The following is a 16,988-nucleotide window of genomic DNA, read 5'->3' as shown; positions in this document are numbered from 1 at the left end:
TTTTAAAAGTAAAACAATTGGGATCTTGCATGAAAAATTCCATTTGGTCCGTCTTGTAGTGCTTTGAAAAATAATCGACACGTATTTTTTCTTTTTTCTTAAAAATAAAAATTGAAAAAGATATAGTACCTTGAAAGTTATGCTATTTTAATAGTTATAGAAAACGCCATATGTAAACAGAAATACTTATGTCGTTTTGCAACATAAGTACAATATGTTTATTTTTTTGGAAATACTTCCGAACACGGTCAGGCACCAATCGAGCTGAAAATTTGTGTACTTATGTTTTTTAGGATGCTGATTACGAATATGACAGGCCCGTTTGGCGCAAACGACCCTGAATGTGTCAAATGACCATTATGACGTTAAAATACCGTCTATCATCGATCGATTTCAAAAGTTCAAAATCATTTGTGTGAAAGTCGAAAATTAAATTTAAAATATATTTATTATTCTCAAAAAACCAATAAATAAAGTTATATTTTTAATAGATCTAAAAGTCATAAAATTTGATTTTATTTTGCTATCGCTCCCCGACCATTTGACACAGATCAAAGTATATTATCTATTCTTATCAGCTTTGTATCTGATACGCTCTTAATGTAAGGGTTAATTGGGTATTGGGTTTTTATAATGGATCTCATATGTCACAGTTCGACTATCACTATACATGTGGAAAGTATATCTGATGGATCACATATGTTATTGTCACATTACTTTTTGCAAATGTTTTTTTTTTTCAATTTTTAATTAAAAACGTAGGTCTTTAGCATCATTCAGAGTGCACCACGAGGAGCTGCATGTCTACAATTTTAGGTTGCCCCTTCGATCCTCTGAATCCCCTTTCAGTCACTATACATATACCATGCATATGTATTCATTTGACACATTCAGGGTCGTTTGCGCCAAACGGGACTATCATATTCGTAATCAGCATCCCAAAAAACATAAATACACAAATTTTCAGCTCGATTGGTGCCTGACCGTGTTCGGAAGTACAGCCATTTTTTTTTTTTTTTTATTGAATGATATTCACACTATTCGTTTGTCAATAGGATCGCAACAAATACGGACATTTTCCAGAGGCTTATGATACACTCAGATCCGTTCTTTTCCATGTGTCGATCAAGTTCGAAAAAAAGCCATAAACATTTAACAGAAGAAATGCTTTCCTTGCTAAATTTTGAAAAGGTAACAGCAAATGAATCTTCAAGGGGAAAAGTGAATAATGATTTGTTGATTGGAAAAAAAAACATAGGGAATGTGTCAGACGATCGAAGCGATAATGATTTTAATTATGAAGGGAATAGTAATGATGATGATGATGATGATGATGATGATGATGATGATGATGATGATGATGATGATGATGATGATGATGATGATGATGATGATGATGATGATGATGATAATGATGTTTAGAACAAAAATAAGATGTAAATTAGATAAAATATTTATACAGTGGAATTTTTTATAAAAATACCAGAAATATAATTCATAATAAAAATGGTGTGAAAGCTTCAGATAAAAAATATATCATGGTAGTTATGAATATGCCAACTAATTTTCTTCCAATATTCGTAAATGTTAACAGTTAATAAATCCTTCTCCCAGTGTGCGAATTCGTGATCAGCGACCCCAAAAACACCCGTACACCAAATTTGGTGCGAATCGGTTGATTTTTGAAAATTTTGTCGGCCATCTTGGATCCGCCATTTTGAATTTGGCAAATCTAACTACAGATTCGTAATCAGCGACCCCAAAAACACCCGTACACCAAATTTGGTGCGAATCGGTTGATTTTTGAAAACTTTGTCGGCCATCTTGGATCCGCCATTTTGAATTTCGCAAATCCAACTACAGATTCGTAATCAGTGACCCCAAAAACCCCCGTACACTAAGTTTGGTACAAATTGGTTGATTTTAACAACGTTTTTATGTATACACAGTAATGTGACTATCGAAATTCGCTATATATATACATAAAAATCATACATATACAAAGTCGTCACAGGACGGAGGGAAACGGATTCTTGAAGGTTATGGCCTTAGGAGTAAAATAAGCCCAAAATTGATGAAATTGATTGAAAATTCGTGTGAAGCACGAATTTTGATAATTTTTTCAGCGTTTGGGACCACTGTGCGACGCCAACTTCGAGGCTGCATGGAAAAGGTTGGAGGATCATTATGCAAACAAGCGGCGCTTGGTTGCCGCGCTAACTCGCGATTTGCTAGCCGCGCCGGCTGTAAGCAACGAATCGCCGCTCGAACTCAAGGCATTGCTCAGTGGCACTGTAAATGCCTTGGCTGCACTTAGACAGCTTAAGCGTCCGACGGACCAGTGGGATGACTTGGTGGTCGCTGTTACAGCTCGGAAACTCGACGCTCGAACTTTCCGAGAATGGGAGTCATCGCTCAGCAGTACCCACGAGCCTCCTGCACTTGAAACGCTCGTGCGTTTCATTGAACAACGCATCTCGATGCTCGAGATCGTCGCGTCTTCTACAGAGAAGGCAACACGGAAGAAGGACAAGACGGCGTCTTCTACTTCGCGCGCATATGCCGCCTTTACGGAGAAATGCCGCTTTTGCCAAGGTGAGCATTTCATACTACGCTGTGCCGATTTCAAAGCAAAATCGCCACATGAACGCAAACAGTTTGTTGAGGCCAAGAACATGTGCTATAATTGCCTTGGTGCTCACAAACTCGCAAGCTGCAAATCAAGCAAACGATGCCTAACTTGCAACGGGCATCACCATACGCTGCTGCACGAGAATCCTGCCACTACAGTGCATCTTGCATCTTCTGCATGGCCTGCTACACTCACAAAAGGGAGTCACGTATCCTGTCATTGGATGGCATCGCCAGACTCTTCAAACACTACGCTGTTGCCTACTGCGCTCGTCCGAATTCAAGGCCCGGACGGACGCACACTCATCGCTCGTGCCATGCTCGACAACTGCTCTCAGCGATCCTTTGTTGCAAAGAGCCTGCTAAGTAAACTTCGCCAGGAATATGAAGAGGCCAGCATGGAGGTCATTGGCATCGGTGGCATCAAGACTCCGCGAGTTCATGGAAAAACTTACCTTATTCTCGCCTCCATGGTTAGCGACGGGAAGCTCACGTGCAAAGCTCTAGTACTCTCGCTTATATGCAGCTACAGGTCAGAAAACTTTAAGCTTCCAGGCGACTGGAAGTATCTACAGGGTTTGGAGCTTGCAGACGACGTTCGAGCCGATCTGACGGAAATCGAGTTGCTGCTAGGAGCTGATGTGCTTCCACGAGTTCTTCAAGAGGGCTTACGCATCGGACTACCTGGGACACCCATGGCCCAGCGCACCATATTCGGCTGGACGCTTTCCGGTTCATTACATTATTGACATTTTCAAAATACAGACTCTAAGTTTGTTTTACATAAGTGCAGTGCTAATTGTTAATACTCCGTTTACCCCGAACCGTAGTATGGCGGGCGGTATGTTCAGTTTTGTATCTTTATGGTGATCTCAATCTCTATATGACGAACAATCAGTATGCACTATTGTATGACATGTATGCTTATTTTCAGAATTCATATTATAGTAAAGATCCCGCACCTTTGCTAAACAGATTTGATTTTTAGAACGTAGCGCCTTTGATTGTAATTGATTTCTCCAAGCAAAATGAGTCATTGAAAAGTTCTTCAGTAGATGTACGCTTGGAATTTGAATCTCACGCTTATTTTCCTGCCAATATATTAGCCTACGGTTTAATTCTACACGATTGTACTGTTTAATACAGTCCAATGAGTGGGGACGTTAAGAAACGCATGTAAAACTATAAAAGCTCATGCATAGCTCTGCTAACATCATCTGTCATTCAACCATTATGGAGAAAGGTCAGCAGAACAAAGAAGAAGAAGAAGATTATAAACAACGACAAGAAGAGTGGGCAAAATTTCAGAAGAGACATGCATAGTAATGGGCGAAAAAAAAAAACAAAGGAGAAAGATAAAAAGTGTGGATTATTTAAAAAATTTATTTTTCAATAGACTTTTATCGACATGTCAGATCACATCAAAATTTAACGGAAAAGTTTTCAACAAATACATCATCATTTCCTCAACGTAAAGGTTATAAGCAATTGTGATCTATGGATTACATATTATGGTGGTGGGGGGTAAGGCTATAAAGGCTGATGCATAACTTTGCTAATATCATTTATCTATTTACCGTCATGACAAGGCCAGAGCGCAGAGAAGAAAAAGTACGATAGAAAATATAAGGAATGTGAAAAGTTGATTGACAGGTATGTTAAGTGGACTAAACAGAAGTAAAAAGAATGAGAAAAATGTAATGAAAAATAAAGATTGGGTAAAAAAGTATCCAAAAATATGATAGTAAGAAGTTTATAAGCAAATAGTGGATTACATAGTTGATATGCAAGGCTTCAAACAGCCTGTCAACGATTTAGTTCTCAAGAAATTAGCTATATTACCACTGCATTCTGATGGTGAACCTACAGTATTTCTATTTAAAGAGCCATTTACACAACAATGACTCTCAGACAAATACAAAAGAAAAAATTTATGGTGAGAGCGCTGTTTCCATGGTATACCCTGGGAGTTGGGAAATTTCCCGTACATTACTATAGGAACAATTCTTCGAGAACACCTACACAATGCAAGAAAAGTGCACGTGTTTGGCTCTTAGAAAAACAATGATTGAAGAGATTCAAATTCATTGTTCATAATAAGACTGATTAGGGCTGTTCTCCAACTAATAAAATAAAACTAGCCACTGTTTGCCCCCAGCATAATGCATCGTACTAAGCCAACTGTGCACATCATAACGTTAGACTGTACAAAAAGTTTCTCCTACATTTGCCAGAGTCCATGGAATGGATGTAACCGTTGCTTTCAGTGTTTAATTTATCTATTTAATATATTTATGACGTGATTTTTTTTAATTTACGAACAAAAGTATTTGGCTACGCTTCTTTTGGAGAGGTAAGATTCGATGGTTGTACTTCACGGATAGGAGCGTTTGTTTGGGGCTCTTATAAAGCTTGCTACATAATAAACATTATGACAAAGTGAGACTTCTTCAAATCATCTCATGGGTGTAAAAAGTATAAGAGGCATGTTTAAGTTATTTTTAAGCTACTTTTTAGTTATATTTATGGCCATCTTTCAAATATATTTCAGCAATCTTTAAAACAATATCAGATGGTCCTGAAGTCATCTTCAAATTATCTTTAAGGCATCTACACTTTATGTCGATAAGACAGTGCAGTACCATCTTCCAAATATATCTGTATTAGTGCAGGTATCATATAACTATCCGATAGCACAGTAGATAGTATACCTGTCTATTACCCTGGAGACCTAGGTTTAAGTCTAAGTGAGAGAAAATTTTTTTGTTTTGAAATAAAAATAAAAAAAAAATAAAAAAAGAAAAATAGAAATAACAATAGAACAAAAATAATTTTAAAGTCTAAAAAATTTCTAATATAACATTTCGAACAGCCTGTGTTTGTTGCCACGTGGGAACGAGCACAGGCACGGGAGGGGGAGGGAGTGGAGGAGCGTGCAATAGTACGAAACTCTGATGAAGGGGGAGCTGGCCCTGTACCTGCCTAACTACGAGGCCGTGGCTGGCCTCAGAATGAGGCCAGGGGGGGGGGAGGTTGTCCCGTACTTGCATAGCTTACCTACTATCAATATATTAAATCTGACTCAGTGTAAACTATGGGGCTTTTTATTGCAAAATAGTTTCTGCATAATTTTATACAATGACACGTATCGTAGAAAATGAATACTGGCTTCTCTCTCTCAGGATAAAAAAGAAAGGCTTACAATACTCTTTTCTCGTACTGTTTAAATATCCACCAAGAGATTTACACTCAATTTCATGAGCCTGATCTCCGTTGAAGGTAACACTGGTAACGTTGATTGCATCTGCATGAAGTTTAATTGGGAGATCTTTGAGGATAATTGACTTTTCTACTTTATTTAATGAACTTATGAGGTAATGGGCCACAGTTACTTTAAATGTGCTGTTAATACATACAAATATTAATACAAATGCTCTTGTTGCTATTTTCAATTCTCAGTTATGTTCAATTTCATTTAATTAGCCCCCCAAGTTAACTAAGCCTTTTCACGTTTCATGAGAACTGTTTCACTCCTTATATTGCTTTATGCTTATTTCATCAAAACTTAAATTAAATACAAATTTATTTCCCTTAACAAACTCTGCTTTTACTTTTCTTGCGATTTTTGTTACCATCCATTCCGAAAATGCCTGGTCAGTAATCAAAGGTAACAGGAGTTATGTCGTGACTGATGCCAAATATTAGTGGCCGATAGGAGTCTACGAGAAAAATCTGGTGGCAAACTCCATCATGTTGTAAGGCTTGGAAGTGTGGGTAGATATATTGATGATGGTATGGTCCTGAAACCACCTCACATTAGTGCAGTGGGTTGTAACCTCTTGGGTTGCCTGAGTGTCCCACACAGTATCTTTGGCCACGACGATGGTGGTCGTGAGAACCATGCTTGTCGTCTGTTTGGTTTATTAGCACAAAACAAAATCTCTTGCAAAAGAGACTGAGTTGGGTGACACTCATAGGGATGAGAGCTTGCGATGCATGCAGCAGAAGTAGGATGAGGCTGGTATGGGCTCGTCAAGGTTTACTGATCCTGTATTCATGTCTGGGGCGTGGCTACGGTGAGGTGAGCTATTACCTTATCAAGCTTTTCTTAGACCATGGACAGTTTAACGCATATCTCCACCGCATGGTTCTGAGATCAGCACCTAGTTGTGATTTCTGCCCTGGGTGAACAATACTGCAGAGCACACTTTTTCCAGTGTAAGAGGTAGCATGAGTGTCAGCAACAGCAAGAGAATTGTTTAAATAGATCCGTCAAGCAAAAAAATATCGTGGGTGCCATGCTGAGTGGCGCTGACGATTGAAGGGCTATTAGAAAGTTTGCCTGGACAGTTCTTAGAGAGAAAAAAAAGAAAGAAATTCAGATGACTTCCTGACAAAGTCGTACAACCTCACGCTACTCTATGTATAATAACCATCAGCAAGGATAATCATCAATCACTTACTGGCACTTGCAAAGAATTCAGCCTATGAAGAAGCGCTACACATGGATGCTTGTACTCAAGAATCCCGAGTCCTTTTCAGGACTCGGAAGGATTGGCGCCTCTAGCAACTTGTGGTGAATTTGCTTGCTAATGCTGTGAGATACAACAGGGAGGAACAAACAATGTTCCCCCTGGTGGCTCCATCTTGAAGTAATGATAACGTAATTTTAGGGTGGAACTAAAGCCACGTGGTATGAGAGGGGTTTTAGTGGGTAATAGTGGTCTAATAAAAAAAGTTTACTAAGTTCTACACTACCGTTGTTTTCTGATCCGCATTAAGTCAATTTTCCTCCTACTATAAAAAAACTACTGCTACTACTTCTACAACTACTAGGCTGAGCGTGCCCACTTCTGTTGATTTAAATAAGATTACAAATAAAGCAAAGATCAAGGCTCTTGTGAGTGGCTCCATAAGACATGTCAAGGATTGGTGTGATACTTGTATGCCCAAAGGGACCGCTAGGTTGAGCCCACGTTCATGGACCTTCTGGTGGACCGAGAAAGTTGCAAACCTGCGTGCGGAGCGTAGAGCCACGCCATCTGTCACAGTGACACAGAAGTCGTGAAGACGCAGAGGAGCTTATTGCCACATACAGAAAAACAGAGAAAGCCTTGGTGAGGGTTACCAAGGTGAAAAAGAGCTGAAGCTAGCAAGAACTCATTGCTGAGGTAGATAGAGACACGTGAAGCCTGGGCTACCAGATCGCGCTAAAAAGAAAGTGTGGCTTGAACCCGGTGGCGTTGATGGAGCCTACATTCTTAAAGATTGGTTTCTTGCCTCTTTTCACAGCATCCCGAGTGGAGATGGGAAAACGTAAATTTAGACCAAGTGCTTTTCTTTAGCCGTAAAGAACGGAGATCGGTGCTCTCGTAGATACCATCTAAGTCACAAAAGAACTTGTCCAGACAAGGTACTGTCACAAATTCTCAAGGTTATAGCTGTGGAGGAGCCACACGTTTTGCCGGATATGTTTAATGCATGCTTGTGCATTTTACTGTTTAGTGAGTGCTCAAAGATCCAAAGGTTCGTCCTTTTTGATAAGGGCAAACCACTTCCCCCATTAATGTCATCATTCCGACTCTTATGCACGTTACACAATAAAATGCTCAAGGGGCTGATACAAACTCGCTTGAGAGGTGAGGTCAGCATCAGGGACAACCAGTACGGGTTTTGTTGGGAACGTTTGATGATTATGGCTGTGGCCAAGGTTCTTAAGTCAGTTAGGAAGACATAGAAACCCTCACAGAAGACAAGGATCGTGTGCGTACTAGTGACAATTGACGTCAAAAATGGCTTGAATTCACGCTAATGATCCAACATAACAAGGGTTTTAAAGTGACAGAATATACCAGACTACCTTCATAAGATACTGGACAGCTATCTTCTGGATTAAATACTCCAGTACGATACGAAGGACGGATCAAGAGAGGTGCGCCTGACGTCGGGGATCGTTCAGGGCTCTGCCCTTGGCTCTGGCCTCTGAAAACTGGTCTATAATGAGTTCCTGTGCCTTGAATTGCCTTCAGGGATCAAGCTGGACTTTATAGATGACATAGCATTGCATGTCATAGCGAGATTTTGAGAGGAGGCCAAGCACAAAATTCGGTGTACAGAAGAGTGTGAGTTGACTTTTGAATAACCTTCTGGGAGCACATCATAAAAGCTGCTGACAAATCCAGTAGGGTTGTGAAACTACTTGGACGGTTAATTCCAAATATTGGGGGTCTGAGAGAATTCAAAAGACAACTTCTTGCATCGGTAATCACCTTAATACTAATACATAGTGGAGAGATGTGGGTAGATGCGCTGGAAAAATGCTTACTTTGGTGCAGTGCATTGGATTCCTTAGGATCACATGCCCCTATCGCTTGGTCTCCTCCACCACCGTCATGGTAATTGCATTACTGGTATCCATCGTGTTGCTTAGACTGGAACAGCAGATGAAGTCATTGTGCTCCAATGACGAAACTGACGGCAACAGATAAAAGAGAATAGTGGCAACGTTGCAACAGGAATAAAATCAGGCTGGTGTGGGTAAAAAGACGCACTAGCTGATACCAGCTCTGAGATCGTAGGTAGAGAGAGGATATAGAGAGATCAGTTACTACCTTACTAAGTTCTTCTCTGGGCATGGCCAGTTTAAAGCCTATCTACATCGTATGACAGTAATAACATCATCCAGATGCGTTTACTGCCTAGCGTTGGATGGTATCGTTAAACACACGCTTTTTATGGGCAAGAGATGGTACCGTAAGCACCTAAAGCTTGTAAATAGGCTTAGCACGGCACGCACTTCCGAAAACATCATCTCTAAGATGTTTTTACCGAAGTAAGTGAAAGGGTTGTGGATGACTACATCAGGTCTGTCGTTCATTCGAAAAAAAGGAGCAAGTTATCGTGCAACGTGCGGGGGTCACTGAGTAGGCCTTTTGAAGTAATAAGGTTTTGATGGTAAGTAAAACGTACTGCATACCCAGGCTGCACTGAGTTCACCTAATTATAAGCTAAGTACGTCATCAATCATATAATAATGCTTGCAAATAGTGCAACCTACAAAAGAGCGCTAGAAACGGGTGCTGATTATCAGAACTCAAGAGAATTGGAACCTTTAGCAACTAGTGGCGAGCTTGCTCGCTAATACTGTGAGATATGATGATCTCCCTCGTTGATCCACCCTGATATAATGCTAACACGGTTTTTGGACAGAACAAAAGCCATGTGGTAACGGGGGGGAGGAGTGAGTGGGTATTAGTCGTCTGATAAAAGAAATCTACTGAGTTCAATATTACTGTAGTCACTGCGGTGTGCATCAAGGAATTCTCCCACCCTGACGAAAAAAACGCACACGTACAGAATATACCATATTGTTAAATCAGTAAGAAAACTATAATTTTAAGTCCTCTAAATATATAAATAATGTTAAGGCACACTAAATGTTGTCTTAATTGGTAAAGAATAGAAAACTTGTAACATTTGACGCTGTTCTTCCAATTATTTATATTTACCATTTTTCTGACAAAAGGTTCTGAGTATTATAGTGTCGCTAATAACGTAGGTTGTTTAATCGTAACATTAATCCACGCAAAATATACTTACTTTGCAGAAAATCTTAGAGCTTCATTCTGCTACAGTACATTGATAACGAATATTGTGTATTAGTATTTCACACAATATTTTAGAATTAAGAACTAATGTTTCATCTTTTTAAGTTTACTATCAGGCGTGAAAACTACATCATTCACCAGATTCCATTGAAAAAAAAAAAAAAACACCTGATTAAGACTATGCCAATTTGATAAGATTTCCTGAAAAATTGAAAAAAACTTGTTCCTTTTAGACTTTTTCTTAACCTTAAAAAGTTTTATTTTGCACCTTAGAAAAAGTCATAAGTGCTGCCCATTAAAAACCAAAAATCCAATTTAGCAGCACCTGCTTGGCTGTTGCCTCTCTTTCCACAGTACTACGCTGCTACTCTGGCTACCTGTACTGAATCGGATGAAGCATGAAGGTAAATTTGGCTTTGTTGTCATCGCTCAAAGTGACCACACTTTCCTTATAACTTACGCGTACAGTAAGCTATACTTCATATGACCTCTCAAGGTTCTTCACAAAATTTTGTACGTGTGGAAAGGGAACTTAAAAACTTCAGTGATAGAAAATTTTTCACCCTTCAGGCTGATTTTTTATTTTTTTTATGTACGCCACCGTTCACAAAATATTAGAAAAATAAAATTTTTATTACAATCTTAACATTGATTTACCAATCAGAATAATTTTTTATTATTATTTCGATAATCAGTGCCCTTAAGTAATCATACTACCAAAAACATCTTATTAACTCATTAAAAACACTCGATTAATCATCAAATTTTTAATTTAGAAGTATGGCGAGTGGTCTAAGTGACTCTTCCATGAAGTAATACTCATGCCGTTCTAGGTTGATCAAAAGCCAGGTGGCATTGGGGGTTTTTGTGGGTATAGGTTTGTGGAAAAAAAAATCCTCGGATTTCTATACTACCATAGTAATAGTGTGCGTCAATGCAATTCTTACTCCTCCATAAAAAAACACCACTACTGCTGCTACTTCTTTCTACTAGGATTTTACTAGTTTCAACATGCCGGTTGTCTCTTAAGGAAACTGCATTGGATATAGCTGTACGTCTCATATAAACAAAAAAAAACGTTGTGAGATGATTAATCAATGCTTACTTTTACTGGTAAGACTACATGGTAGCAGTTTTTGAAGTATTCTTTAGATTAGCCTTTGCTGTTGAATCCTCTGCTCCCATTATAGGTTGGTACTGTTGCTCATCTTTCTGGGACACTTGTAGTATGCCTATAAAAATATTTACTACGTACAGACACTATTTTCATACCTTATAAACAACTCCAGAGCAGTCTCTGTTAGTGGAATTGAGCAAAAAAGGTAACTTCTGGCTGGCTTGAGTAAGTAGTAAGTAGCACCCTTCTCTATCAACAGGGAGGGCTGAAACATTGATTTAACCCTTTTCAGGTACTAGTTTTTCAATAAAAGAGTTAGGTTGACTTCCTCTGGTCTACACGTAACGCAGAAAATACTAAAACAAAGAACATCCAAGTAAAACTTTTACCCTAGGAGGTAACCTCTCTTAAGGAATCCATTGACCAGTTCCAACTCAGTTGAAGCTTGAACGACTGTCGTAAGCCCCACGAATTCTGGGGAAGGAGCACAAAGATGCTTCACGTGGTCAACAGGGCCTGTTAAATGCTCCATGCTCTTTTCTAGATAAAGCGGAAAGATGGAGCCTCTTAACAGGCAGTAACGTCAGGGAGAATAATAGCATGGCTGTTTTGAGCAACCTGACTGAAGAGGAGCTTGCCTCTGAGGAAGGTAATGGTGTATAGCTAAGAGTAAAGCAGAACCAAGAAATTGAGCAAGTTTAATCTGCAATAAGAGAAGTTTAAAGATGCTGGAACAATTAATCAAAAGTATGGGAACACAGAAAATGTTGTTAAAATGGCCTTAGGGCTAGTCTTTAATACCTAAATTCCGCATGAATTGTAAAAAAAGACGTCTTTTTTGAAAATACCAAGGATAGTTAGCTTTGCAACAAATTTTTCTAATTTTTACCAATCAGGAATGGATAAGATTTAGTTTTTCATTATTTTGTTTATAAAAACACTCGGAACTCTAATCTCAGGGAAATAGAACGGGTTAAAAAAAAACAGGAGTTTATCAGACAGCCTCGAGAAAAGCCAGAAGTGTGCATTCTCTAAGATAAAGAGAACAAGTGAAGGTTGACTAGAAGAGGTTTTTTTTGATAACGAAAAAGATCAGATACATAGAATTGAAACGACGACAAAAGTAGGATAAAGGTTGCTGGAGAGCACAACTTTGTAAATGTGCTTTAGTTTATGAAGGTAAAGTTTATCCCCAACAAGGCTAATGTTGCTGTCTAAAGTGGTGTCAATACAAAAAAAAGAAGACGTGCTCATTTAAACTAAAGATGTAAAGGATGCAGCTGAATTCTTACAGCAAATGGAAAGGTTCGGCAGCTAGACAAGGATGAGTATAATTATCAATAGAAGCATAATTATAGAAGTCTAAGCCCTGGATGCCATCATTAGGAAAGATAAGGTAAAAAAAGGCTTTTGTATAGAATTTTGTAAACACAAGATGTTACAGTTGCCTGGAATAGAGGCATGTCTCAGGTAACTGCAAAAAAAATAGGTGTAAAAAAACTATTACTACAAAGGTTACCAGTACGACTTCCACTTCTATTAATACCACAGTACCTCTTCATATGCTTTATTAATTATTACTACTTTGTTACATATTTGTAGACTTGTTATCCTTGCTACTCCTACGACAGGTCCTTTTGTAAATACTTTTTTCATACTTTCTTCTTCATTATCTAGCATAAACATTTTTTTTTAGACTTTAACTTTGTTTTTCGAAAAGTTTGATAATTATTTTTGAGAACTATGTTGCATCTTGACCTCTCATGAAAGTTTATACCGTATACCAACGTGAATTAAAAGACAATGCAAAGTTTTACTTTTCTCAGTTTTTATGAACGGCTGGATTTTTAGTAAAGCGATGATTCTTTCTAAAGCCTAAATTTTTTTGCAAAACAAGTTATGACTAGCTTAGTTTTAAAGTCTTATTTTAAGTTTTGTGACAAGCGAAACTGTCAGTTGTATAGATTTTTTATTTCTATGACACTTGTAAATAAAGAAGTTTTTCCAGATGTCTTTGAAATAGATTATGATAAGGGTTTGTTTTATAGTAGATAAAATGTAATTTTAGACAAATATTTTATTATTTATTGACATTTACTACAAAATACTGTAAAGGACGTTGTCTTATCTTTGCTATTGCTTTATTTAAAATTAACATTTTTAACATTGCAGCTACAAATGTGAAAAGAATAATCTACCTCTTACACTTTTAAATGGATCAACACTACCATTAGTAGAAAGACAAAGTGATGAAGAATGTGATTTATACAACCCATTTGAAAATAGACGGTTAACTCATCCAACAAGCGATGTAGATACTCTTATTCATCTGCTAAAAGGCAGTTTAGGGACGGGAATTCTTGCTATGCCAGCAGCATTTAAAAGTGCTGGTCTTTTTTTTGGATTATTTGCCACTTTTTTCATTGGTGCAATTTGTACTTATTGTGTGCATATATTAGTTAAATGTGCACACATTCTTTGTAAAAGAACGCAAACACCAAGTTTAGGATTTGCTGAGGTGGCAGAGGCTGCTTTTCTTGCTGGCCCAGAACCAGCGCAAAAATATGCTAGATTAGCAAAGTAAGTATTTTAACGGTAAGGATTGCGTTTATGTATATTATAATTACATTTTATCAAGCTGTACTACTCACATAATACATATACTCATACCACCTAATTAATTTTGATGTATAATAACTAAGGTCTGTACATGATGATACGAATTTTTTCAACACTTAAACCACTATCAATTTAAAATTTGTTAGTAAACGTTAGTTTTGCTTATATTTTGTACATAATAAACTATTTAGTGAGATTCTAAATACCAGGATGTCCAGTACACAATTTTCTGATAACTCAAATTTTACTTTCCTTTTTTTCTTGCATAAGCTTTTATGTAAGTCAGAGAGAGAGGGGGGAGACAGACAGACAGAGAGAGAGAGAGAGAGAGAGAGAGTAAAGTAAATAGGAGTATTGTTATAAAGCTAGAGATCGGAGTTCCGTAGTAGCTTTTCTATCTTTTACATAGCTGATGAAGACAGCTTTTAGAGTTTTACAAGGATGTTAGTCGTAGTACATAATATTTGCTGATTAATAATCTTTGCGAGTATAATACAATGAAATTTTTAAGTTATTGTAGTCAAAATAAAATAAACATACAATAAATATTTAAATTTTACAGGCAGTGAAAATAAAATCTGATTCTTTTTAAAATCCGACTGAGACGGAACAACTAAAGAGATAATGAATTTGATTAATACTTTTCTATGGGCTAGGGACATCATGTCTTAGTTAGCTAAAGTAACAAACATTAAGTTAATATAAACATGTATAGAGTTTCATACTAATATTTTTTACACTAATATAAGTTCACATCTGCGAAGGTGATAATTTCAATAGACTAACAATTGAGGGTATTAACTAAGGAAATAAAATAAAGATAATGTTACAATATACAAGTTAAAAGAGTTAACAACTTGAAAAAATTAAAAAAAAATAATGCTTCATATTTGGTGCTATTTAACTGCACGAAGTAACAGATGATAATTAAAGTGAGATTTCAGTTCAATTTTATTCATAATTTATAATGCCAAAGACATAACGATTAAACAGCAAACGGTATATAAAATTATACAATATTTGCTTACACATTTATTATATATCCTTACTCATTTTTGTTACACTTCAACGTAGTGAATATTTTACAAGGCAGCCGGCTTTTCCATAAGTACAGGCAAACAACTTATAATCAACTTTGAAGTACCCTTTTAACAAGCTGGCCAGGCAAAGTGTGCTGCCATTCTAATCATTGTAAGATCAGATGGTTACTGTTTCTTTTAAGTACGTAAGGATCAGAATGAGCTCACAAATTTTTATCAATAATTGGAAGATCAAAGAAGCATAATACGTGATGGTGTCTTGCAAAATTGCCTTATCCGTACCGGTTGGTGTTTAACGCGCCGATCTCTAAAGCTCGTCAGAAATTGCGAGAAACAAGATGAACAACAACCAAGGTCTCTGCGAGGGAGCATTGAGTTGTAACACGATTAATTAATGCCAAAAACTTTATGTCTAGATCGGAAAAAACTAATTCATGAAATATGACTTTGATAAATCAAAATGAAATACAATAGATATGTCCATACAAATTAGAATAAAATACGTACTTTAGCGATTGCAATAAAAAAAATGTAATGTTAAGTTAGTTAAAGTTAAGGTTAATAGAATACAGAAGGAATCCAATATAATATATTGTTGCTAAACTCATACATGACTGTTATTGATAAGTTATAAGACTATTGGAATAAGGCAAAGAGAAAGTATCATGCTAGAAGGTGCTTATGGCACATAGCAAAGTTTTAACGTAGCCACCAAATATAAAATATAATAAGTATACAAAGTACATAGTATACAAAGTAGAAGCAGCAAATCAATGAAAAAAAGAAGACAATGCTACATGTTAAAACGATACTGCATAACTTAGCCTTGATTGATTGGCATTCTAGGTAAATGCGGATATACCTTGCAGTTTCTTATAACACGTACAAAAATTTACTTTCATTTTCTTACATGCTTCAAGAATTGTTAAATGTTTGTTGTTTTCAAAATATTTCTTTTTGTTCAAATCACGACTAAATTAAAACATGTACTATTGTTCTAATTTTGGTATCATACTTGATATCTATAAAAATTGGTATTTACAAAATTCTGTTATCTGTAATCAAGTGTTAATAGTCTAGGGTACAGTAATCTATATTTTTGTTTACACAAGAGTCATTGTTAAGTTGTCTTCTCAGAAATAGTGAACTGCCTGTTTGTAATAGAATTCGCCCCCAAGCTGATAACGATTTTTGGTACTTAAGGTTGAATTTACTCTCGTACATAATAACATGTACTGTAAAAGATTTACAGTTTTAATGAAAACTCAGACATCGTAGCTTAAAAATAATATTCTATTGAAGTCTCCTAGACTTTTCAATGTCTGTCTTCAGAAGCAACTAAATTTTCGGAATCACTTTTAAAAACATTCACAAAGTTTAAAAAACTGGTTTTTTAAAGTAGGGAAAAAAGAATAGATTATACGAATATTAAGTTTGTACAAAAAATGTAGCTGTACAAAAGGTCTAAAAAAAATGTTACACTGCAAAGTGTGTAATACTTTTTACTCGATTTTATGTGGGTAATTTTACACTTTTTAAGTGTGTATTACTGATTTACTCACTTAAAAAGCGTTGTTTTAATACATTTTATGTGTGTAAATGATAAACACACACTTATAATGTATAAAAATACCCACATAAAAATGAGTAAAAAGTGTTACAGAAAATGACACACTAATGTGGGTTGAAATAACACACTTTGATTTGCAGTGTAAAGTCAGTAATTTTGTTTGTCTGCAAAATTAAAACCACCAAAAATAGTGTCTTTGTCAATTGATAAAAGTTCATTCTAATGTAAGGTCGTACTTGACTGAAGGAGTCGAGGATGATTTGGAAGAGTGCCACTAATCGAGAGCAGCAGTATAGGGAGCTTGACCAAGACAAGTCAAGCCGCGAATCTCGACCAAAAGAGAGTCGAGGATGATAGGATCGATTGATTGAGACTGGCTAGTGTAGGAGGCTTCGGGCCTTATA

General features: G+C 36.8%; 1 protein-coding gene and 1 pseudogene across 3 annotated transcripts in view; both read left to right on the top strand.

Moving 5' to 3' along the window:
• The window catches only part of LOC106641833 (proton-coupled amino acid transporter-like protein pathetic), a 318,346-nt gene that overhangs the window by 190,445 nt on the left and 110,913 nt on the right, over positions 1-16,988 (top strand). For all 3 annotated transcript variants that reach the window (XM_014356408.2, XM_014356373.2, XM_014356390.3), the window contains one exon: positions 13,528-13,935. In XM_014356408.2, coding sequence (XP_014211894.1) covers positions 13,528-13,935 — 408 coding nt within the window. The remainder of the gene's footprint in view (positions 1-13,527; positions 13,936-16,988) is intronic.
• Positions 526-699, top strand: LOC149373394 (U2 spliceosomal RNA; annotated as a pseudogene).

Source organism: Copidosoma floridanum, unplaced genomic scaffold (assembly GCF_036245765.1).
Source record: "Copidosoma floridanum isolate Cflo_tuat_1 unplaced genomic scaffold, Cflo_Japanese_pri ptg000031l, whole genome shotgun sequence".
Classification (NCBI taxonomy): domain Eukaryota; kingdom Metazoa; phylum Arthropoda; class Insecta; order Hymenoptera; family Encyrtidae; genus Copidosoma; species Copidosoma floridanum.
This window is presented reverse-complemented; position numbering and strand designations above follow the sequence as displayed.